Consider the following 24,736-nt stretch of genomic DNA (forward strand, 5'->3'; position numbering starts at 1 on the left):
TGAAACACAAAGCCACTTTCCATCACAGACTGGCGTCGGGCCATTCTGCAGTGTCAGCCTTTGGCAGGAGACTCAGCCCTTGTCCGGTTATCTCGGCTGTTTGAGGGGCCTGGAAAGGCCCGGGGTGGCCTTGGGGCAGCCCGCGTATCGAAGGACGAGAAGAGGCTTCAGTTCTTCTTTCGGTTTTTATGTTTATTAATTGTTTATCTAAAAGATTTTCTCTCGGCCCGACAGAGCTCTGCTCAGCAGTCAGCCATGAGCACACTGTCCTGCCCTCCGGGCGGTCACCTATCTTTATACCCATGGTTACGTGTACAATATTTATCATTTTTCCCCAATACCATTTATTCTTATTAACTCGGTGCACTCTCAGTAATAACCAATCCAAAAGTGCCACCATCATCAAAGAAGATGGAGGAGAAGAAGAAGAAGAAGAAGGACAGGACACGCCCCAATTCCTCCATCTTACTTCTCTAAACCCCCTGTACAGAAATCCTAAACCCTGTGTCTCACTCTCTAATTAACCATCCCTTCACCATTCACCCCGGTGAAACCCTCCTGTCCTCATACAGGTGTCGTCTCCTGTGTAGGATCAAAGTGCAGCCACCAGACACTTCTGGAACATTCCAGGACTCCCGAGCCCCCCAAGGTGGTCTCGGTGGCTCAGCACCTCAGGACTGAGATCCTGAGATCCGACAAGCCCTTATCTCCCCATCTCACCCACCCTGCAGTCCCTGTCCCCATGTCCCACCAGCACCCAGTGCTCTTGTGCTGGGGACACCAGGGAAGGGTTTCAGCGCCAGAGTGTCCCACGTCATTTCACTGCTCAAGTTCACAGGCAGGCTCCACAAACTTGTGCATCAGTACAGCTGAACAAGTGTTTGCAAGGTAAAGCTGACCACAGCTTATTTAAACTAGCCTTGGATAAGGATCTAAAACTTCAAAGCTCTCTCAAAGCTGTGCTTTGAGGGGTGCCATGCATAAGTGTGGGAACAGGAACAAGAACAGGGTAAATTTTTAAACTGACGCTGCCAACAGACCACGGAATAATGCCTAAGGAATTATGTGTGATAACACAGAAATACACATTGGAACAGGGTTATTTTTATATAAAATCAAAGTTCATTTCTCTTGTTAGCCCATGCTCAACTACACAGCCAAGCAATAAAGTTAAGATACTTACTGAAACCAAAATGTTTATACCATTTCTACCAAGTGCCCAAGGGCTTGCTTGAATCCAAGACTGGGCAGCCAACACGCAGAGCTGCTAAAGCTATCACAGACCTCTGACCAAAACCACTCAAATTTACAGAAATGTTTCCTTCTGAAACCACTCTATGCCCTTCCATTAATACAGTTATAAAGCCCACTCATAACCCACAGCACTGGTAAATTTAAAAGCCTTTACCTGCTAGGAAACAAAGAACACATTTAGTATTAAAAATCAATGAAAAATCTGATTTCACTGAGTACAGAATTAATTGAGTTATGCTGAAGTTGTGCAGCTGCACAACAAAGAAAGGCCAATTGTGAAATTACATCACAAATACAGAGTTATATCCAACAACACTTCAACTGAAAACCAAGGAGCCCAAATCTTTGGAGACTTTCATTCTAAGAGTGTTCAAGCTTCAAATCATTTCTACAGTGTGTGTATTTTAAATGAGCGACTTAAAGTTCTCCTAAAAATTTACATCAAGATAATGCTGCTTTCCTGGTTGAGGAATCTCCTCATAATTTTCTTTTCTCAATTATAAATTATGATATTTGCATTTCAGAATAAGCCAGACAACCACAAATGTTTTAATTAGATCTACTGAGAAAACTCATCACACTCCAGCTACAGGGTTAAAAGATTTTCCAGTCAAATTTGCAAAATCCCTATGGAAGAATATTGTACACATAATAAACAAGGCTGGCACTGAGGCCAGAGGTTTGTACAAATGTATGAAAATGAAAAATAATTTCTCATACCAGTTATCAGCTAAGTCAAAGGTAAACATGACTCTGAAAGCCTACAAGATTCCATCTCTGATTATTTGTGTCTGCATCAGACCCAAACAGAAAAAAGCGAACAAAAAACCACCAAAGAAGACTTTTTCACAGTACCAGAGCAATTCCAAAGCAAAAATTACCAGAGCTTACATCACAAAGGCAGTTTAGGTCAGAGCCTCAGTTGCACAAATCAATTGAACAAGCTTTGCAGCCTCGAGAGGATCATCATTTACCACCTCTACATGAACTATTACTCTGTTTGGTTATGAGGCCTGTGTATGTGGAATAGCAACAACCTCAGCAGCAGTTACAGACACTGCAGGGCAAGTGAGAAACCAAAGAATACAAATATCTGCTGCTTGGTATTTGTGTAAGTCATCTTCAGGCACAGACACCTTGAGACCTCTAGAGAACGAATGTATTAGGCAACCTAGATTGCATTGTGACATCACAGTTAGTATGAGCAATACTTCTAATAATCTGAGCTTTTCTCAAACAACCTAGAATTTGCATTGTGTAATCAATTATCATGAATACATTTGAATTAATCTGACTTTTCAACAACTAAGATTGATGTGTACATCATAAGTTAGTATCATGAGCACTACATTTTCTGAATCAAATTCTGAGCTTTTCTCAGAACTATGGAACAAGGAGCAGTATGAACATGTAAGAAGTATCTGGCTTTATCTCTTCAGCAGGTGAAGAACCATGTACTTGGAGTAATGCTGCTGCTGCTCACCTCAACACCACTTGGACAAGTGTTGAAAAAATAGCACTACTCTAAAAAATGGAAACCCAGCAGGAGAGAGTAGGTGGAACAAGCAAAAAAGGTAAGCTTCCTTAATCAAGAGAATATTTTCTGCATAATTAATTTTATACAAGTACAGATTTCCCAAAGCCTTTAAAATGGGAAGTTTTTATGAGTGCAAACAGTGCATAAGCATGCAGGAACAAAGCCCGCTGTCTGAAGCCTGCTCTCCAACAGCAAATCCATCCTTATCACCAGCTGTTTTCATATCAATCATTTCAAACTTCTTCAAAGCAACACTAGCTTGCTAATACATGTAATACTTTCAAAAATGAATCATTTTGTTAATTATTGTCTTAAAGTCTGCATTCTTTTTCACCAAGAACACTGTGCAGCAATGAGTTAACACAAATTCTTTTAAAAGGATAAACGGGAGGCAGAAGACAACCAGTGCATCTTTTCTGCAAAGAGAACTTGGGGTTATGAGCAAACTATTTAAGCTTCTTATTCTCCCTGGCTAATTATAAAGTTGCAATGATTGAACAAACCCTAATGGCTAACAATTTATTTTCTTCCCATCACCTTAAATTCCAGCCATTCAATTAGTAGTTTATTGTTAAATTATACACTAATGGTAATGAAAGGGCAGTGTGAAATTCATCTTTTCTCTCAAACTCCAAAGCATTTTACAATCCCTCCTTGCAAAACACAGAAGTCCTTTTTGTGTCCAATATTTAACATATATCGATATATATTTAACAGATTTAACACCTAAAGGTTTTCATCCCAAGGTGCAGCAGGAGGATCCAGCAGGAGGAGCTCGAAGCCTTGGCCCAGCCCCAGGGATTTGGCATCAGTGGCATGAGCAGAAGCTGTGGGATGAGTTCTGTGACTGCTGGAGGGGTGCAGCTCTCCAGGAGCAGAGGGCAGGGCAGGGGCATTGCTGGCTCTGTGTGCAATGCAGGGCTGGGATGCACAGAGCCTGGAGCACGGTGAGAACCTCTGGGGAAGGACTAAGGGACAAACAACTGAACTGGGGATGTCCCAGGAGGAGGAAAGGGAGAGGAGACCTCGGTTCAGTTACAAATTCCTCCTGAGGGGAAGGGAGGGACAGACACTGATCCCTGCTCTGTGGTGACAGTGACAGGAATGAGGGAAGGGCCTGAAGTTGTATCAGGGGTGTTCAGGTTGGACATTAGTCAAAGGTTTTGCCCCAGAGGGTGGCTGGGCCCTGCCCAGGCTCCCCAGGGCAGCGGTCACAGCAGCAGCCCGGCAGAGCTCAAGGGGTGTTTGGACAATGCTCTGGGGCACAGGGGGTGGCTCCTGGGCATGGGGCTGTGTGGAGCCAGGAACTGACAATCCTTGTGGCTTCCTTCCAACTCAGGATGTTCCATTCTGTCGGATCTCAGGATCTCAGGACTGAGGTGCCGAGCCACCGAGAGCACCCTTGGGGGGCTCGGGAGTCCTGGAATGTTCCAGAAGTGTCTGGTGGCTGGACTTTGACCCTACACAGGAGACGACACCTGTATGAGGACAGGAGGGTTTCACCGGGGTGAATGGTGAAGGGATTGGTTAATTAGAGGGTGAGACACAGGGTTTAGGATTTCTGTACAGGGGGTTTAGAGAGTAAGATGGAGGAATTGGGGCGTGTCCTGTCCTTCTTCTTCTTCTTCTTCTCCTCCATCTCTTTGGTGATGGTGGCACTTTGGATTGGCCATTACTAAAAGTGCACCGGCAATAAGAATAAATGGTATTGGGGAAAAATGATAAATATTGTACACGTAACAATGGGTATAAAGATAGGTGACTGTCCGGAGGGCAGCACAGTGTGCTCATGGCTGGCTGCTGAGCAGAGCTCTGTCGGGCCTGAAAGAAATCTTTTAGATAAACAATTAATAAACATAAAAACCGAAAGAAGAACTGAAGCCTCTTCTCGTCCTTCGATACGCGGGCTGCCCCAAGGCCACTCCGGGCCTTTCCAGGCCCTTCAAACAGCCGAAAACCCGACACCATTCAAGGATTTTGTTAAATGAAAACTTACTTAAACAACCTGACATATGAGAAAATCAGATTGCACAATATTCCACAAAATATTCTTCATAATAATCCATTATTATGAAATTAATTATTTCTTATTAAAAAACAGGCTTTAAATTTCAAGTATGTTAAGGTCACAATGAAAATTAAATTCCACTGCTAAGAACTGACTTGAAAAAATTACTGACTTGTCTTTTTGTCTCTTATCATACTTTCCCAGCATTAAAGGAAAAAATAAATAAAGAAAGGGGATTTTTCTATACGATTAAGTGAAAAAGCTTCTAGCACAGGAAAGAGACTTAATCCCCAAGTACAGAAACATCACAAAATAAATAATTTGCACATATTGTTAATCTAGCTACCATGGAGCTACCACATCCATATGGAGAAAAGAAGGAAAATTGCAGCATATTTAAGTCATGAGACTACATAAACAATTCAGACTACATAAAAAATTCAGTGGCTGATACGAGAATCTATCTTTCTTTGCAACAGTAAAAAAAAATAATTAAAATTTAGCCAATCACACTATGGCAGAGCTGACAGCAATCCTCTGATGGCACTGCTGAAGAGTGTGGCAGAACTGTAAAGCCCCTGACAGTCAGACACATCACATTACATTAATTCCTACATAACTGGGTCTGGTACAGTATCTTACTTCACAAAGGCTCAAAAAAGTCAGCCTTAAAATGACCTGGCTCCATTGTCCTCATTTAGCCTCCAAATGCTCTGGGAATGACACCCCTGTGCCTCAGGCCCCCTGCCAATTCTCATTCAAGGTACCAAGGTGCCAATTGTTAGCAATATAAAAACTATGATCAAGGGCAAATAATCATACATTAAGAAATGAAAAATCATTTTCTTTTGAAGCTGAGCATTGGAAGACTCCAATACCTCTGAAATTAAGAGCCTTCTATAGCTGGGTTCTCTTTCACAAAGAATAAATGTATTTTTAAATTTGAATACAGCTTGTGACCAAAAGAAGAAACTGTTCTAATTGAAGTACAGATAAAATATTAATTTTGCTCTTCTGTCAGCACCTCAAGTTTTATATGGATGACTACCTCATCCACCAAAGGCAGTGGTTTTCCACAGGAGTTTGCATGCAATGACTGTGGTCATCATGAGCAGATGGTACAGCACAACCTTGCATCACAGCTCTTTAGCAACAACCTATGGCTACCCCAGCATGCACCATTTAACATAATATAATCACATCCCTTTTTCACTGATAAAAAATTAATAGTGTTTTGTACACAAAGATAAGTTCTCTTTTCATTATTTAACAACTTGTCAATCCAGATTGAGTTTCACCCTTGTGCATTATTGATTACCACCTGTGTTGTCATTTCATGCTACATCAACTTTTGTTTATTTTTAAATATATATAATAAGAAAACTCAAATGTCACACACTGAAGAGCCTTTCCATTTCCCACTACAGAGAAATCAATGCATGCTCTATGACAATTTACTCAGCTCAGTCATGTTTCTCTTCCACTCTGGAAATGTTACCAAGCAATTTGCAAACCCTGCAACAGCTTCACAGTTCTGTGTGATGGTGTTATGTTGGGAGTTTTGTTAGTTTGGAGTTAGATTTTTGCTGGCCTGTTGTTTTCATTTGTTTGGTTTTGTTTTGGTTGTTTGTGGGTTTTTTTGTTTTGTTTGAGGTTTTTTTGTGTTACTGTTGCTGGTGTCTTGCGAGGTTTTCTTAATTAAATAAAAAAACAATACAGAAATCTGCCCACATACATGGTGGAAGCTGCTGTCAAAGACAGCTGGATGCTATCCCCCATCAGGCTGAAATTGGTAACCAGCCCCTAAAGTGACCCATGATCAAACACAATCACTGCTTTTGTCAGACAACACAGTGCCAGACAAAGAGCTTCCCCGCTTCTAGACTTGTTCATCCATCCATCTCCCTCTTCAGAAAGCAAATCACATTGCTAAGCTTTTAAGATATACAAAAAACATATTTCAAAGATAGACTATATATTTTCTTTTGGCGTAAAAATTTTGATTCGACAAGGCCAAGAGCAAGGTCCCTCCCCACGCTGGGGAAATCTAATGAGAGGTGTTCAGACCCATAGGAGGGGGGTTGGAGCTGGCTGATATTTAAGGTTTCTTCCAACCCAAACTATCCTATGAGTGCGATTTTAGCTTGTGACAAAGCAGATTCCCCAAGTATGCTGCCAGCAGCACTGTTCCTTTACTCCTTGTTTGCCATATTTAATTTATATCATCTTTATATCAATTTACATCATCCACACCCCACAGTAAGCTCCTTCAGCCTGGAACACATATTCCTTTATGGTGAGGACAAAGCTTCGTTTCCACTGACACTTGTATGTCAACTCATTTCATAGTGATGCTTTCAGTTGTTAAATTGAGCTTGAAGAAATATGGAGATAAGTGTGGTTGAAACATAGCATTTTTGACAAAATTCACCACATATTTTGTATTGCTACAGAAACTGAGACAGACAAGTGATAAAACACAACACAAATATGATTAGCTTTCTCTGAGGGCTCCAACTCCTCAGCAACACTTATTTAGGCTACAGAGGGTAACAAAGTTCAGGTTCACAGGTGCCTCCTTCTCAGCACTGTATGAAGGAATGACCTACACAGGTGGCAGCCCACTAAAGACTGCATTTCACAGCCTCATGTTACAGCAAACTGGAACTGGTAAAGCTGAATTGGAAACACTGGGCTGCCAGTTGCAGTAATTCAGGAGGTGTTTCCCAAGAAGGCAAACAGCAGGAAAGGAGTGAAGAACCAGTGTAATGTACTGCCAGTCAATGCAGTGTCCATCACTCCTAGCAGTGAGCCAGAAACAGTCATGTCTCACAAATATTACAAATTCCCCATTTTACTGTGCTGTGGAACAGTGCAAAAGGACAGCACAGCCAGGAGAGTCTATGGTTTGCTCTAGGTCAGTGCCCTGATGGGGCAAATTCCTCCCTTGTGCACTCCAGCAGATCAAGAGACACAGCTGAGACACAATCTGCAGGAATAACGCTGGTAAAACCACGCTGGAGCTGACTCATGTGCTATTCTGAGACCTCACTACTGTACACAGAGAAGGAATTCTCAGTGCACTGAAACAGCAAGCAAGGACTATGATCCTAAAAACATTCTCACCTGCTACGCACAGGTTTGTTAGTGGTGAAGTCCTAACAAATCTCTGCTTTAGAAACAAAGGGGTTTTTTACTCTAAAACAAAACAAAGGAACTTTTGTAATATTTAACAATAAACCCAACTCCATTTAAATAGCCAATAAATTGGTTTAAACCAGTTTACCAAGTCTACTAACAAAATACTAATCAATGTGAAAACAGCAACGATCACAGCAAATTAATTTAGAGAATGATAGTGAATGCATGAGTGAATAATTCAAAAGTGTACATGAGCTACCATCACTTCTTGTAAAATTCAATACTGTGTGATGTTGTGAAAAGCATAGGAAAGGACACCTTGTTATACCACTAATATAAAAATACTGCAATGATTTGTGTTGCAGGGAAAAAACCTCAGATGAACAAGCACTGCGTATTACTGAAGACTCACCAATGCAGAGATGTTTTTCTTAATAAAAAAACCAATTTTCCTTCCAGAACCATCAATCAAGTTCAATAAACCAAAGTTTTACATTCTACCTATCTTTTGATTAATTTAAGAAAAACTTACACAGCTTTTCATCATCCATCACAGCACACTTTAGGTATTGTTCATCTTAACAGAAACCAGTAAAGAAGTGTTTTATTCTGTTGAATAGGTATTAATCACATAATAAATGCAAGATACTGTATTGATAGATATGTTATGATTTCACAATAGTTTACCACTGACATGCAAACAGCAAGGCAAAATGAGGGATGGCATTTTTATAATAAGCTACCATAACTGGAAAACAGTGTTACATCACATTATTGTGAAAATGAAAAGCTTTGAAAACCATTCTCTTACTCATCTTTCCACTCTTACTCATGGATTATGCTACTCAGCATCCTGCTGTACAGTCAACCCACAGCATTTGAAAACCAAGCTGCAAGATGCTCAGAAATTTTGAAGAGTTAATTTACTGTAAAAAGTGTGATTCTTATCAGCAGACAGCATTATGACAAAGCAGAAGACAACACTAAGAGTTGCAGTTCTTTACTAAGGATGCATCAACAGGCTTGAAGACTGCAGTTCTCTGCACATCCACAATGCACCATATCTTCAACCTGCCTTGACTAATTCTGCCAGTTTTGTTAAGACAGAAAACCTGAAGTGTGTCCACTAGGAAGTGTTACATCCTTTAGGCAGAGATCTTCTGGTTTGTCTGTCTGCTCACACGCTACAGCAAACTTGGAGTTCTCTAGCAAAACCATCAAAAGTACAGAACAGACACAAGGATTTAAATCATGACTCTTCAGAGCCAACATCACACCCAACCTCTCTCCAAGAAGAATCACAGTTTGTAAGACTTGTTAGCATTTAAAAAAAAAAAAAATCACATTAATTTAAAGGCTGGTAAAAATAAAATTGAAAAACAATTTGTTAATCAGGCAGACACTAGCAGTCAATGATACGAAAATAAGTAACCCAGGAACAATGAATTAATTTAAAAAACAGATGCCAAGATAGGACATGGAATTTTAGAAATCCTTGTCCCTAAAAACCACTAAAATCTGATAGAAATGCTATGACTCTAAATTTCATGGAGATAAAAATTGGGAGTAATCTGGAGATCTTAAAACTACGGTTTCCATGGAAAAGCTCGCACAAAATAGGAAAAAAAATCATGCAAAGACTGGGAGTCTGATAAACTATGTTCTGTGGTCACAAAGTACTTTTCAAAAGCATTGCTTGAAGAGTCAGAAAGTGCACATTTCCAAAGAAAAAGTCTCAGAATTGCATGACAGTTTTTGCAGACACCAGAGGCGTTGCACAATGCAGCTGTTACCCTCCTTTTACATGCACAACCTCCCACCACAACTCTGAGCCCAGGGCTGGCTGTTGGTTCTCCATCACTCTCAAACCCCAACACACCTTAGGCTAAAACCAATTTTTCCTCCTACTGTGTAAAATTTGGTCAGGAAATATCTACATTTTGAGTCCTTACTAAAACACTGTTCCTTCTCTCATTTAGAAATTACAGGACAAATTCTTAAAAGAAACCAAAAACCACTGCATTTACACAAAGTACTACAAAATAATGTAAAATCTAATTAAGCAAAGCCATTTTTGACATCACATTTGACCTATTCTACAGAACTTTTAAATCTACAAATTACAAAAATAGCTACATAAAAAAAATCCTCCATCCTTTCTTTCAGTTCTAGCAACAGATTGTTTTAGTAACAGCAATCTGTTTGGCAAATGAAATTACCAGACATCAGAAGATAATAAGAGTCACAAGGTAGTGAATCACTACAGAACAAGCCAAGCAAACTGACCAAGGAGCAGTCAGAGTCTGCATTTCCTGCACTCCTACAGGTGAAACATTCAGAGAAGATTTTTTTTATTAGAACAGCCCTTCAGGTCTGCCTATACTACAGGAAACACATCAGAAAGCCTGTGTGCCTGCAGGGAAACAGGGAATAAATTGTCACTGCCAAGGATAAAACAACCAAGGAGATTTGTCTTGCACAATGATAGTGTTAACCCACCCTTAATATCAGGAAACCTTTCCTGCCAGTCTGGAAAGAATTTGAGTAGAAAGTTTGTGGAACATCCACTGCTGGAGGTTTTGCAGAAGTCAGATAAATATCTGTGAAGTGTGGTTTGAGTACAACTGATCTGTCATACAGAAGACTGAAGTCTTCCCCTGAAGGCAACTTTCACATCTATTTTTTTTTTCATCCAAGTCACAGCATTTTTAATTGTCAATAAACTTACAGCTTCCACTTTGGTAATCCCTTAAACTCACATTTTTCTGTAGGAACAATACAGTAGGAAATTGTGAAGATATTCAAAGTCAACAGAAGTATTAAAATTGTTTCTGACAGAACAACACAATCACTGTCTACTCTTTCTCTGTAAGCACTTCAAAAAGCTGCAATTTGTGAAATTTAGTTTTCTTGGAAGCAAACACAGAGCACCTGACTGTTTTCTTTTCAACAGATTCAGCTAACCTAATGTGAACACTTCCTACAATGATCAGAGCACTTTTCTTGAAACTCATTGTAACATGATTAGTGATGAAATTTTTCCACATAATGAAGTTTAGTACATTTTATGAGGAGTAACAGGAAGAAATTTTAGCGAGGGTGAATCAAAATACATTCTTTATGCTTAACTGCATCATATTTTACTTGGAGATGTAAATGTATATTTATTACTATGGTCCTTCCACTTAAAATTGTCCTAAAGTGACAGCAAACATTTACTTTTCATACAGAAATCCTCATAGCACCTGAGCATCATGTATTTTGGACTTGAACCTACTCCAGTTTAAATTGTAATTCTTGCGTGTGACTGGGAGAGGAAATATCAAAGCATTCATGTAAATATGAATGGTAGAAAAATGTAGATTCTTTCTACCTCTAAAAATCTGAATTACCTAAACACAACATAGCCCTCTGAATGTTGTTCATTTACTAATGAAAAACTCTGAGATTCATGAGGCATGAAAGATGAGCAGCTACAAATGACACGCCTATTTTTTGCTACTTGAAATTTTGAAACATGCCTCATGCCCTGTAAGCTTATTTCATATAAAGGAAACAAAGTTATAATGTGTATTCTTATTCAGGGAAAGCATCAACACTCTTAAATGAGATGTAGGAAATTTAATTTATGGATAGTATTTTCAAGAATATACCCTTTAAAGTAATGCAAGGCATGTATCTAACAAAGGTTCATTTTAAAAAGCTCTGACAATAAAAACTGATACAAAAACAAATTAATGGAACACATTAAATGTACATGAAAATCCCATTGAAATCAGGAAGTTGCCACTTTGATTACCTGACAGGAGCGAAACTGGTTGACCAGCAGGGTACATCTCTGTGGGTCCTTTCTTCCATCCAAACTGTCCAGTTCAGCTGCCACTTGGTTTAGTTCCTCATCAGCATAGTAGAACTGAGCAAGGAGCTGAGGGTCTGTTCTCTGCATTGGAGACATGGACAAAATTACATTACTATTGCAAAAAAAACCAAACCAGTCCCAAAACCTAAAACACAACTTCAGCTAGTTGTATTTAGTGTGATTTTTTTGAACATATAAGTCAGATAAGCAGTATAGCAGCATGGAAAATAATGATATTGAGATTATTTACACTCACACAAAATTTTTTTCTACTTTGAAGAAAAAAAAAAAAACTTCTCAAAAAACATCTCACATAATAAATCTGAGACATTACTCAGCTACCATTATCTGCAAAACCACCCTGGCATTCTCACTTCTTGAGGCATAATTATCTGGAGGAGTCAACAAGTGAATCAGAAGGTTTGTTTATTAAACAGAAGCAGACTTCAGCTCTAGGCAGAACAAGACAAAGATGCTCTCCAAGTTAAAACAAACTAACTCTACCCCCCAAACCTGTCAAGCAATGGGATAATCCATCAAGCACCATGGGAACCTTTGCAGCATGGTCAGAATCCTCCCTTTGAGCATCACAAGAATGAAGCCACAGAAGAGAAAGGTACTGAATCTACCAGGGTCAGACAGATGCACTTCATAACACTAATAATAATAATATCCCTAAACAAGGCATTACAGAGAGAAAATGATGTCACAAGCCTTTCAGGTGGCAAAGAACAGAATCATCACAATTTATTTCTGGCCACATTAAAACAAAGTAACTACAATAAAAAAGACCAAACAAATAAAGGAATGCCTCCTCAAAAACACTGAGAAATATTAATAGTAAAGTTTTAAACCATAAAATAATTTTTTTGAACATTAACAGCTAGGAGTTCTGGTTCCAACATCTTAATTGTAAGCTGTCAAAAATGTACACTCTTGAATAGTGTCTTCACTATAGCCCTGATATAAAGGTGCCCAGGGAGAAGAATAAAGCTTGTGATATATGGTCAGGGAAACAAACAAAATTTAAAATGAAGGATAATAAGAGGGAGATCATGCAATTACTCTACTACTAAATTTTATGTTTAGTTCTAAATCTCTGTATTTATAGTCAAGCTTAGTAAAGCATTTCTTTAAGCATTCTCTACCCGATGATTTTATTATTTCTGATTTTTATGTTATGTTTTCCTTCAGCATTTATCCACAACCATTAAAACCCTCTAGACAATAAACAAAGATGCAGGAGTGTGTGTATGGAATTGTGACAAAGCATGACTGCTGACTTTTAAGCATCTAAATTGCATTGCAGAGGCAAAATAAGGCAATTTATTAAGACTGGTCTCAAGCAAAACAAGCATGCCTGAGACAGAGCTCCCACGTGGCTGATTTTTTCAACTGGAGGAACAGAAGTTTTAATTGAGTTCTCTCAACTGTGTTATGTTTGGTGTGGATTAGTAGTGTGATCTTTGATTAATTGTGTCAATCGTATGTGGTCCCTGGCAAGATGAAACTGCATGAAACTCTAAACCTCTTCACAGGGGGCCACTTAAAGCAAATAAAACAGAAGTTTACTAATTCAATTTACTGCACTAGGTAACAGAAAATTAGGGATAGTGCCATGTACAACGCCAATTTTTATTTTCAGTTTATGTAAAATATGATTCAAATAATTTAATCCAAATTCCTTATTATTCTTTGGCAGAATGAGAATTAGCAATTCCCATGGTTAGGTACTAAAATTAATAGAAAGACTTAATTTGAAAACATCTCATGGAGATCCTACCACTTAGCCTGGAAGTTTGTTTCAGGAAATAATCCCATTTCACAACAAATTAATGCATCCAAGCGCTTGTTTTGATTTGGTGGACTTCACCAAATTTTGCCTTATTCAGCATTAATTCTATTTGCTAATTTCTGTTTTCACTGACTGCTGTAACCCCTTCAACCATGTCACCACTGTGGGACGCACTTATGGGTTTGGGATTTCTGGGGAGAATTTTTGTTTAGTTGCACAGGAAGGTTTTCTGGACGTGGTGATACTGCTGTTATCATCCCAACAGCCTCTCCAGGCAGGAATCTCATTCTGCAAGTACACCTTGCATTCCTTCTGCCTAATTTCTCTTTATATTCCACACATTCAGCCCAATAAATGGCCCAGGTTATCCTGAGGATCTTTACTGCCAGCACAAAGTATCACACCACTGGAGAACATTCTCCACAGATTTGAAACCATCATTTCATATACGGGTCAAAACTTGCTATCCTCATTTGTATGCTGTACACTAATTATCATTCCAGCCCGTACCAAAACAGGGATCAGCACATCACAAATTAAACAAAAAAACCTCCAACCAAACAAAATAACACACATTTAACCATGTTATATAATAATACACCATTATTTTGTGAAAGATCACTGACTGAATATTTATTTTACTGATTTTTACTTTTGAGTAAGTTCCACTCAACAGATCAGATAGCAAAATCAGAAGATGTCTGCCCGTCATCCACAAAGTCAGTATGGAACTGTCCATATGCAAAAGTTGCAAGAACTACTGAACTGTTACACTCTGGCTTTACCCATCAAGTGTTGTAATCTTCGCTGCAGTGTTGTTCTTGCTTCTCTCTGCTGGGGCTCTTCTCCAGTCTCTGCCACACACTCCTTCCTTTCTTCTCAGGGGCTCCTCCTGGGCTCTCAACCCACCCCTATTTATCTCGGTTACCTTCATGAGCTACAGCTGCTGCCCAACTAAGGACCCTGCAGCTGCAGCTCGTTTGGAGCAACTCGGACCCACACAGATCCCACAATACAACATATATTCAGGCCCCCACATTTCCCCCCTTTTCTTTTAACAATTATACAATTACAATATGCATACAGGCCCAGCTCTCAGCTGTCCTAGATACATACATAGAATATATGCATATCCCTATACAGTCCCAGCTCTCAGGCTGCCACAGCTCTCGGCTGTCTTTAGATGTTCCAAGGCTCTTTTCTTTAAAGGCCATATTCTTCCAGCTTTCTGCTGCTACAGCTCCTTAATTCAAAGGCCATATTATATTCCAAAGTCCCAGCTCTCAGGCTGCCACAGCTCTTGGCTGTCCGGGGGATTCCATACCTTCTTTCAATGTTTGGTTGTGTGTTCGTCTTCACACGGGGTCACCAGTTGTTGTAATCTTGGCTGCCGTGTTGTTCTTGCCTCTCTGCAGCACAGTCCTTCCTGTCTTCTCAGGGGCTCCTCCTGGGCTCTTGACCCACCCCTATTTATTTCAGTTACCTTCACGAGCTACAGCTGCTGCCCAACTAAGGACCCTGCAGCTGCAGCTCGTTTGGAGCAACTCGGACCCACACAGATCCCACAATACAACATATATTCAGGCCCCCACAATCAAGTCTGACCAATGAACTAGGATTAGGTTAGTTCAGTTTATTGCATAATGAATTCTGATCTGATTTTTCAAAGAGGATTTAAATGGACTATAAGAGAATGTTAAAAAAGTCTTAATTTAAGAGACATGTTAGCCAGTTACAGGTTATTAGATTAATAACAGGTCTGTAGAATTATTTCTTGCATGTTATCAAAGGAAAAGTTGCCATTCTCACATCTTGTAAACAAGATCAAAACCAGAAACTCTCCTTAAAAAATAGTGGCAACCAACAGAGGAAAAATTTTAGCACAGACTTCCCAACATGGGAAAGAGACCAAAAAATAAACTACTAACAAGAAACCAGGGTGCCAACAGAACAATCTCAAACCACACAGTAATTCTGGAATCTAAGAATCATTTTGAAAATTGCATTTACAGACACAAGGGTGGTTCTTAGGGACACATTCCTTTTTGAAAGAAAATTGCAAGTACTTTTTGCATGACCTTTAACAGCAGCTTTCAAGTATCAATACCACCTCTTTTTGAGTAACATAAAACATGTGTCATCTTAGACCTGACAGCAGCCCACAATTTGAACATTAAAGGGAAATTCTCCCCAGGTTCCCATGATCCTTTGTAGAGAAGTACACATTTTCTTCAGGTTTTTTCTTCCCCTGAGATTGCAACAGGAATGCAGCCACCACCACCACAAGAAAACATAATGATCCCAAATAAGCCAAAGAAGAAACAGAAGCAAGGGAACCATGCAAATGAGCAAGATCCCAGCTAGTGATTGCACTATCTTCTGAAGCCTGCCAGCTGCCTTCTGGAAAATAATATCCACCATTTTTGAGCTGCTGATCTAAAGTCTTCAGAACAACAGCTAAAACCCAACCTTGCTTAAAATAAATTCCATGGACTTGAAAAGCTCCAGATCTCCCATTGCTCACTGGCACTCTTCCAGCACTAAGCATTTGTTTTTCTGCCACACACTCAGGAACCCTGACTTGATCCCTATGGAACAAAACTATAGAGAAAAGCAATAATTATATGCCTTTGCTGATGGTAAATCTAGATTGCCTTTTGAGACGGGAACAAAGTAAACCTACATCCACTGGGGTAACTTTTCAAGGAGCACTTGGTAAAAGGTGCATTTCACACAAATACATGTATTTTATTACACATTGTATGAACCCCCTCACAACCACAGCACAATATTTGGTGACAGAACACGTGCAATACTTTTAACTGCTGCAGGGTCCAAATGACACAACCATTCCTTAACCAGGAAGGTTAAACAGGAGCTCAACTACTCCTATTCTGCTACAGCACTAACAGCTGAAGTGAGAAGTTTTAGAGAGAGGCCATCACGTTCACATCAGTGTAACTGCCTTGCATCCATGCAGCTTCCTTTATTCCCCTGTGGTATGGGAAAGGGCTGTTTTAAAAGCCTGGACAGTAAGGAGTTAATGCATGGCTATGCCTCAAACACCCATCTCTCACTCAAGTGAGAAAGTCAGAACAGGATGTGCCTGGAAATGGGGGCTGTGCAAACACAGGGCAGCACCTTTCTGGAGCTCATTTTCCCATTTAGGTCCATGGTGAGCACACGAAATAAAGTGGAAAAGCATGGAAGTGGGGTCAAGGAGTGGACAGGGCCAAGAGAGGGGCTCAAGACTAGCCAGGACCTAAAAGTGCTCCCTCACTCTTTTTGGGAATTCTCCATCAGAGCACTGTACACAGCCCATAGTGTGGCATGAGACTTGGGGAATCTCACCCAGGAAGGGATCCAGGCATTTCCATGCCAGCTTGAGTGTACATAACCTGACAAACTTTTGGTTTCATGGGTCCCCACTCCCAAGGGATCACATCTGTGAACACTAGAACAGCAAAACAGTAATCAAGCCTCACCACTGGACCCACAGGTGGTGTCATCTTTCCTCCAACTATCTGCTCTTATCCTTCTCTTTCTTTTCCTTACATATTTTGTGATATTTTTATACTTTCGTAGAAGAGAAACAAAATGCCCACATAGTTTCCACTGCAACCGAATTGTTTTAAAATAAACCTGCCTCATAAACACACTGGTCACTCAGAGTCTTTTCACTGTAATTCAGCCCAAGGATTTTATTAATAGGAATCTCCGCCTGCCTCAGAGGCAGGTCATAATAGTAGTGTGTCTCAAAGAAGGAGAGTCCAGTTGTTCTCAGTCTAAATCTGTTGCCTACACATTTTCAGGGAAAGGAAAGAGGCACAGGATCAACCTCAAACTTTCCAATTCTCAAAATAAGTACTGTCATTATCAGACAGTCCCAAACATGAAAAATTACTGCACAGCACAAAATTTTTTAAAGGGACTTCCCAAGAGAAAGCACATTCCCTTTAGGATGAGAATTCATGAAAGCTATAGGTCAGAAGCTTGCTTCTGTCTGCAGTGTACAGAAAATAATGCTTCTGTATTGGAAAACAACTCCTTGTACCAGGTGGCAATGTGGTCTGTGCAAAAGGCAGAATTAGGCCCTAGATATTTAAATAAAGGCACTGATGAGCCAATTCAGTGTTTTCAAAACTTACAAATGATTCTGCATATAACTAGTTTTAAGCTAAAATTTTAACTAACTACATAACATTATCTGGAAAAAAAATTATTCAAAAGTCACAGGAATTAGGCACAAAGTGCAAAGTTTACTTCTCCCCACTATGAAAATGTAATGTACTTACAGCAACAGAAACTTAATTTACAACTTTTTACACCAGTCACAGTTGCAGTGTTTAACTGGCAATTGACAAATTCCTAAGTCCGAAAGTACTTCTTCAAAAAGAGCTATCAGCAAGTTGTTACATCTGCTTATTTCTCACCTCACATGTAAGCAAGTGTATTCACATCCTTCCTTTGGACAGGCACTTGGAATTTGTCATTAATTTCCAAATGCTGATAAATAGCAAGAAGAAACAGTAATACTCCAACAAGCAGGTGAGTCAAAAATTCTGGCATTTAACTGTCAGAAGGTTTAGCAGCAAAAATTTTTCTTCATACTAAATGAAAAAGCAACTGCTGTTCCAAGTAAATAGTTGGGGGGGTTGTTTGAATCTGGGTTTTTACTTAGTTTGTGGTATTTTCCTTTTAGTCTACTATCTGAAGTGCTATCTGTTGAAGAAAAAAAGGGAAAACAATCCCTCAACAGTCATATTTTGTACAATGTCATGAAGTCTTACGCTAGTGTTGCACATGCATAAAAAGAAAAAGGATTCAGAGATGAAGACAACAATTGGTAATTGATCACGAGGATAGGTAAAAAAAGGCTCTGTGAAAAAAGCTACAGCCTGGTTAAAGCTTTGCCAGCTGCTCTGTGTTTATCTATAGAATACCATTACACAAAAAAGAAAGACAGGTGAACAGCTTGTTAACACAATAAAATGCTAGCAGCACCTTAAGCAAAAAGACAAAACAAACAACCCCAGTGAGATAGTGATTCATAGGACAACAAAAATCAGGTGGATGAATTTTTCCCATGTTCTCTACATTGGGTATAATTCAAACTCCTCAGAAAGGAAAACCTTATAATGGGCATGCTTAACTCAAGTACCAAACATCTGAGACTGCCATGCTGTGGGTTCTCACGCATGATGGATCAAGTCAGTGTACAGTTTCTATTTCTGAGGGTTCATCCTACTCATCTGGAAAAGCATGTGCTCCAACCCATATTTTCTGGGAGAAGCACACCAGCATATGCTGAATACAAATTACTGAACCTCTTGGACATCTATTCTGCAGAACAGGAGTGCTCTGCAGCTGAGTCACAGCCTTGATTTCTAGGAAGGAACATGGACCTCAAAAGAGAAAGGGGTTTTGCTGTAGGGGAGTGATGGAGCAGCCACTTGTACCAAGAGAGGAGTGGGGAACCTTCAAGGATGCCTCTGCGGAGGAGAACGTATGTGGCCCGAAGTTTAGAGTCCGGCTAGCTGAGGGCGAAAGGCCGACGCCCCTCTGCAATTCCTGGCCAGCGCCCTTCGGCGTCTGAGGGCCTCGGGCTGTGCTGGCTGCGGACTGGCTCACACCGCTGGTATAGGGGAGGAACGGAGCTGACCATTTCCCGGGGGTTAAACATCGGTTTATTGAAGGTGATGCCGCATCCAAACACCGGGAAACCATCCGGGAAAAAGTTTCTTCATAGGGGGTGAAAACAGGATTATAAAGCAGGGAGGTGGGTACAGACAGAGCCAATCAGGAAAGGTGAGGGGATGAACTTCACAGAACTGACACTCCATGGAGACCAATAATCAAAAGGTAAAGGAGGTGTCCTGGGACCCCAGCCAGCCACCATCTCCAGAGAGGAGAAGGTTCTCGAAACCTGGGAGGAGAAAGGGGGTGATTGACTGGACAGGGAGGAAACAACTTTCACTTATAAGGGAAACCAGGGGAGGAGCAATTACACATCGGCAACTATGAATAGCAGTTGCTATAGCAACTTAGCTGACAGGCTAGCAGTGGCGGGAAAAACTGGGGGAACGAAACCATTTTACACATAATAGGGGAGAACAATACATAAATTGGGGGAATAACACAAGAAACTTAACAACACACTACCACAGATGCCTTACCCATATTGCATCTGTTCTGCTCATGATGGCAACTGGTGAGTGATTTCCCTGTCTTTATCCCGACTCACAAGCTTTTTCATCCTATTTTCTTCCCCTGGCCTGTTGTGCACAGGAGTGAGAGAACGGCTGGGTGGGCACCCAGCAGCCAGACAAGGCCAGCCCACTCCTCTGAATTTGTAAAACACTTACCCAAAGCCTCCCCCAGCAGCTAATGGCTCAGAGTCTGACCTTCAGCTAATCAGATTTCATTCTCAGCTGTTACAAGAACAATCAAGTTTAAAGAATAAATATTTACTTAGACACAAATTCAGCTTGTCAGGATACATATTGAAATATACAAGTCACTCAATTTTTTTTCCTAAATGCTTTTATGCAGTTTGCTTTAGATTTGTCTAGGTTTTTGTATTTAAACATTACACTAGGCATCTCTGCAAACAAAATTGATCCTGCACTGCTTTTAGTGATTTGTTACCTATCAAGGAAAAAGAGCCAATTTAGCTCCCTGGGCTTGTAGATTGATTATGTCCAATTCCAGATGTACAGCCCCAGCTCGCACAGAGGAATCCTGTGGCATTTGGAAGTGGCACCCAGCAATTTGTCCTGCAAACCATCCTGTCACACTGCATCTTAACTTACCACATTAGAGGACTTTCAACTCACTCTAGTTACCTTATACCATGTCTAATGGATGTGTCTAAATATTTATAAAACTCCTAAATATTTGGGCCAGTAATGACCTCTTAGACTTGTCTAACACGTTAATTTCTCCTGAGTTATTATGTTGCTATAACCTTTTTTCCTTTCAGAACCAGACTTTTATTCTAAAAAAAAACAACTAAACCAAATAAATGAAAAAACCCAACAATCTCAAGCAACCTATTTATGCAGTTAAAGGACTGTTTTGAAGACTCTTTTCGGCTGCCACCTTTTAGCACACACATTCCTGAATAATTTTTTTTCTTTCTCACTTCTATAGTTAGCAGTATTTTGGTCATGCTTAGCTGACCTGGTAAAATATCAATTTTGCTTTGCTGTTCAGAACTAACTCATTTTGAACAACATGTCATACATAGTTTTTTACTTCTAGATCATAACAAAAATGTCTTAATCAGAACACAGACAAAGCTCCAAAAAGAGGGGAAACTGACCCAGCAAGTTGAAACCTGCTAACTGTAGAAGTGTTGCTCCACTCCTTCTCAGGTATTAACAGGCAGAGCACATTCCTCAGTTTCTTCATGTTCAAAGCACTTTTTTATTTTTTTTTTTCGGCTCAGCAAACTCAGGGTAAGTCTGAGGTGTTCCATGTCATATTTTAATAAAAGCACCATCATCTGTGTAAAGCTGCTCATACATAATCTCATTTGCCTTGTAGGAGACTTTCAATAAACTCAAGCTGAACACTTTGACAGATGTTTGGGATTTAACTACCTTGGCATCATATCAGTAGCACAATCAATCATTGCAACAAAAAGATTTCATCAAAACTTTGTTTCCAAGTGCATCTGTTCAAACCTGGTGATGAAAGAAACTGCTTGTACAGCCCTCAGCACAGAAACTTTTCCCAGCTTCTGCCTTCTGACAATAACTTCAAATGAATGTTTGCACAAGTAAATCTTTTGATCTTATTTCCACTATTTCAGCTAAATCCCATAAGCAAGTAGCTTTCCAAGTGCCATCATCAGCCACACTGTTTCCTACTCAGTTTTCCAGGTAACAGCAAGGTTCAGTGATTGCTTGTCCCATGTTGAGCACAGCACTCAGGTGTGGAGATTCACCCATGTCTAACCAGGAAAACACTGCAGACACAGCCCTCAACCTCAAGGATTTAAAACCATCTCTCTATGCAGAAAGACCCCACTTCCTTGTTGGTAGAGCCTACCTGAAGTTTTAGGGAACTTTTAGGGATTTCATTGCTTTTAAGGACTTGATACTGTGATCAGTACCCTTTTTCCAAGCACACTTGAGCATGAATAGTGGCTTTGAAAATTACCAGAACATGAAAAAAAGAAAGGCAGAGGAAAGGCACCAGACAGACAGACCGACCGACAGCAGGACTACACAGAACTTTAAACCACGTTTAAAAGTTCTGAGGCAGTCCAGCAACAACAAAATATATTCAAGTACACAAAAAGCAGGTATTTGCTGTAGACAGGAAACTGGCTGGATGCTAGTGCATGGCAGAAGGCTCCCATGCACCCTGCTCCCACTCCCTGCTAAACTGAGTTTTTGGGTTTTTTTTGCTCAATTAGGCATTCACAGGTCTTTTCAGACAATATCCTCAAGGTCTGTCCTTGGTCTCCTGGTCACGCAGAAAATCTCTCCTGGGAGACAAATGGGTTTGTACAGCTATTGCTGTTTTCTGTGCTAGCTCAGCACACAGTTTGAGTTTGACCAGTTCTCCTCATCAGCATGCATGCTGGATAAGCTCTATCAGTCTTCAGCTATTCTCCACCCCAAACTGCTCCTTTTAAATCAAGACATAGAATGCACAAAAACTAAGCAGAACTTAAAGGCAACCATGAATGCTTTTTATGCTTAATATCAACAGTTCTGTATCCATTTATTAAGAGGAACAATAAAACAAAAATCCAAACAAAACAAAACAAAAAAATACCCCAAATCCTCTAGTCAATCATATAAGTGATTCGTACAAGTATTTAAGAATCACATATTGTTTCTTTTGGAAAGATCAAGCTCCTCTGACCTGGCTGCTGCCTCTTCAGGTACTTATAAAAACCTGCATAATTATGGCACCACCTATTTAATGAATGGACACTTTCCCCACATTCTCAGCAACAGCTTTCAGAGGAGCTATTATACATACACTCCATTGCCCATTACCCTCTATTGACCAGCAATATTGCTTTTACATAACTGTTGGTTTTCCCCAGATGCATTCTGCAAACTTCTGATTGCCAGGTATTTCTATAGAATGCTAAATGGCAGAAGAGACAAAGGCATTAATTGCAGAACTGATGCTAAAAGGAAATTCATTACCAGTAATGCTTACTGTAATATTTACAATCCCTTGGAAGGAATATGATTCAAACTAGTTTTCCTTTACTGTATTTGATAATACTATTGAAAAACAACATTACATTGGAGACACCACAAAAAGGAGAAATGTGATGTTTGAAAAACAAAGTTAGCTTAAGTAATGCAAAAATACCAGCTCATAAGTAAAAATTGACTTCTATTTCAATGTAAACACCTGCTGCAGACCTTTATTAGCAGACAGTAGAAACCTTTATCTTCTCTACCATCCCTGCACTATGCAGGCTCTACAGTCCAGTCAGGCTCTAGAAATGAACACTAACTGGGGACCGTACCAAAACCACAGAAAGGCTTAAGACACCTCACATGTAATGGAGCAAAGTACTCCAGTGCTTCCAAAGCCTTGAGGAAGGACACCTGCTGGAGTGGCTTTAGCTTTTATTTCAATACATAACAAGTTAAACTCTTCCATTGGTTTCACTGTGAATATTTCATTTGACACAAGGTTCAGCATAAATGCAGTCTTGGATCAAAGCTATTAATTTCTTTTCAGCTGCAAAACAGTGAATATTTTTCCCTAAGCAACATAAAATCCAAGTTCTTAATCATTGCCATTAATTTCAAGACTGGTCTAAAAACAACCAGTAACAGTTGCATCCAGCCTGACTTGCACAGTTTTCTAACCTACACTCACACAATCCCATTACTTACCTACACCATGGCAATTTGCTCTAGACGAGACAAGAGCAACCAAAGGCATTCTCCTATTCCTCATTTTTCCTGCTCTAGCCTTTCTGTTTTGTGTAACAAATGCTAAGTGAAGGTCAGAACCTGCAAGTTCTTTCCCACACAGGTCTTGCCTACACCAGACACGAATCTCTCCAGCCCAATCAGTATTTTGTTGTTCCATTCCAAGGTTCAAAGACAAGATCTCCAGATCCCTCTAGATCTGCCAGGGGAATAATGGCAAAATTTCCTTCTGAAGGCAAGAGACATCAGTTAAAGCTTACTGAAATAAAAAAAAAAACCTCTTTTTTGCCCTTTCTTGCTACCTTAGAGACAAACTGCCTTGCATCTGAATTTAGCTCCAGCTTTTTCTGTTTTGCTCCCTCCAGCAGTGGTTGCACCACACCTGAGCCACAGCTCTGCTTTCATTTCCAAAATCCAGTGTGCAAGACACGGGCAAGCCTGCAGACTGAAAATGCCTGCAGAGCTTCAGGGACTACCAATGATGATCTGAAAACATCTCAATGCATTATTAAACACAAACCTCCTGCTTTTAATACACATGACCCAAGGAACTGTGGAAAAATACTTAAAGGAGACCGATATTTTACACTTTTGTTGCATCCTACAAACACAGTCAAAGCAATTAATTGAAAAGTCTTACAGTAAAACGTTTTTGGTTATTCCTCCAAGCAGTTACTTCATCTAGTCTAGTTTCTTCATGTACTGAATAGTTTACGATTTCTAATGCTATATTGCTTTTCCTTACCAAGTTATAGGTGAAACACAGCATTTGTTTCCAAAGAAAATGGAGTTAAGACTGACAGGGAGTTCCTTTACTACTGCATATATTCATACCAACATACCATAATTCAGATTTTTTTGCTATTTGTTTTCCTTGATCTATTTTTTTTACATTATTTGTAATTATTAATGATATTAATAGAAAATCATTACAAGACAGGCTAAAAGAGAGCACATCCAATTAAAGGTACTGTTCAGGAAGATAACACCATCTCTGAAGTTAATGTATCCCATCCCAAAATTGTGCTGTGAACACAAACACCATTCAAAACCGTGACTAATATCCATAATCTAAGTGTGTGTTGAGAGAAATTTTATTTACTTTGTTTATTTATTTGAAAGAAAAAGGAAGTCCAGAATTTATCAACTGGAAATGACAGGCAAAAGAATATAACTTGGAACTCATGAAGTCTGGGGATATGCATGTATTTCAAGGGCCATC

General features: G+C 39.8%; 1 protein-coding gene across 6 annotated transcripts in view; it reads right to left on the reverse strand.

The window, feature by feature from the left end:
* ZFYVE28 (zinc finger FYVE-type containing 28) overlaps positions 1 to 24,736 on the reverse strand; it is a 180,132-nt gene that overhangs the window by 70,430 nt on the left and 84,966 nt on the right. For all 6 annotated transcript variants that reach the window (XM_064710207.1, XM_064710206.1, XM_064710205.1 and 3 more), the window contains one exon: positions 11,740 to 11,880. Coding sequence is in view for 3 of the 6 variants with exons in the window: in XM_064710206.1 (XP_064566276.1) it covers positions 11,740 to 11,880 (141 nt within the window). In the remaining 3 variants the exon portion in view is untranslated. The remainder of the gene's footprint in view (positions 1 to 11,739; positions 11,881 to 24,736) is intronic.

The sequence above is a fragment of the Zonotrichia leucophrys genome, chromosome 4 (genome assembly GCF_028769735.1).
Source record: "Zonotrichia leucophrys gambelii isolate GWCS_2022_RI chromosome 4, RI_Zleu_2.0, whole genome shotgun sequence".
Taxonomy (NCBI): Eukaryota; Metazoa; Chordata; class Aves; order Passeriformes; family Passerellidae; genus Zonotrichia; species Zonotrichia leucophrys.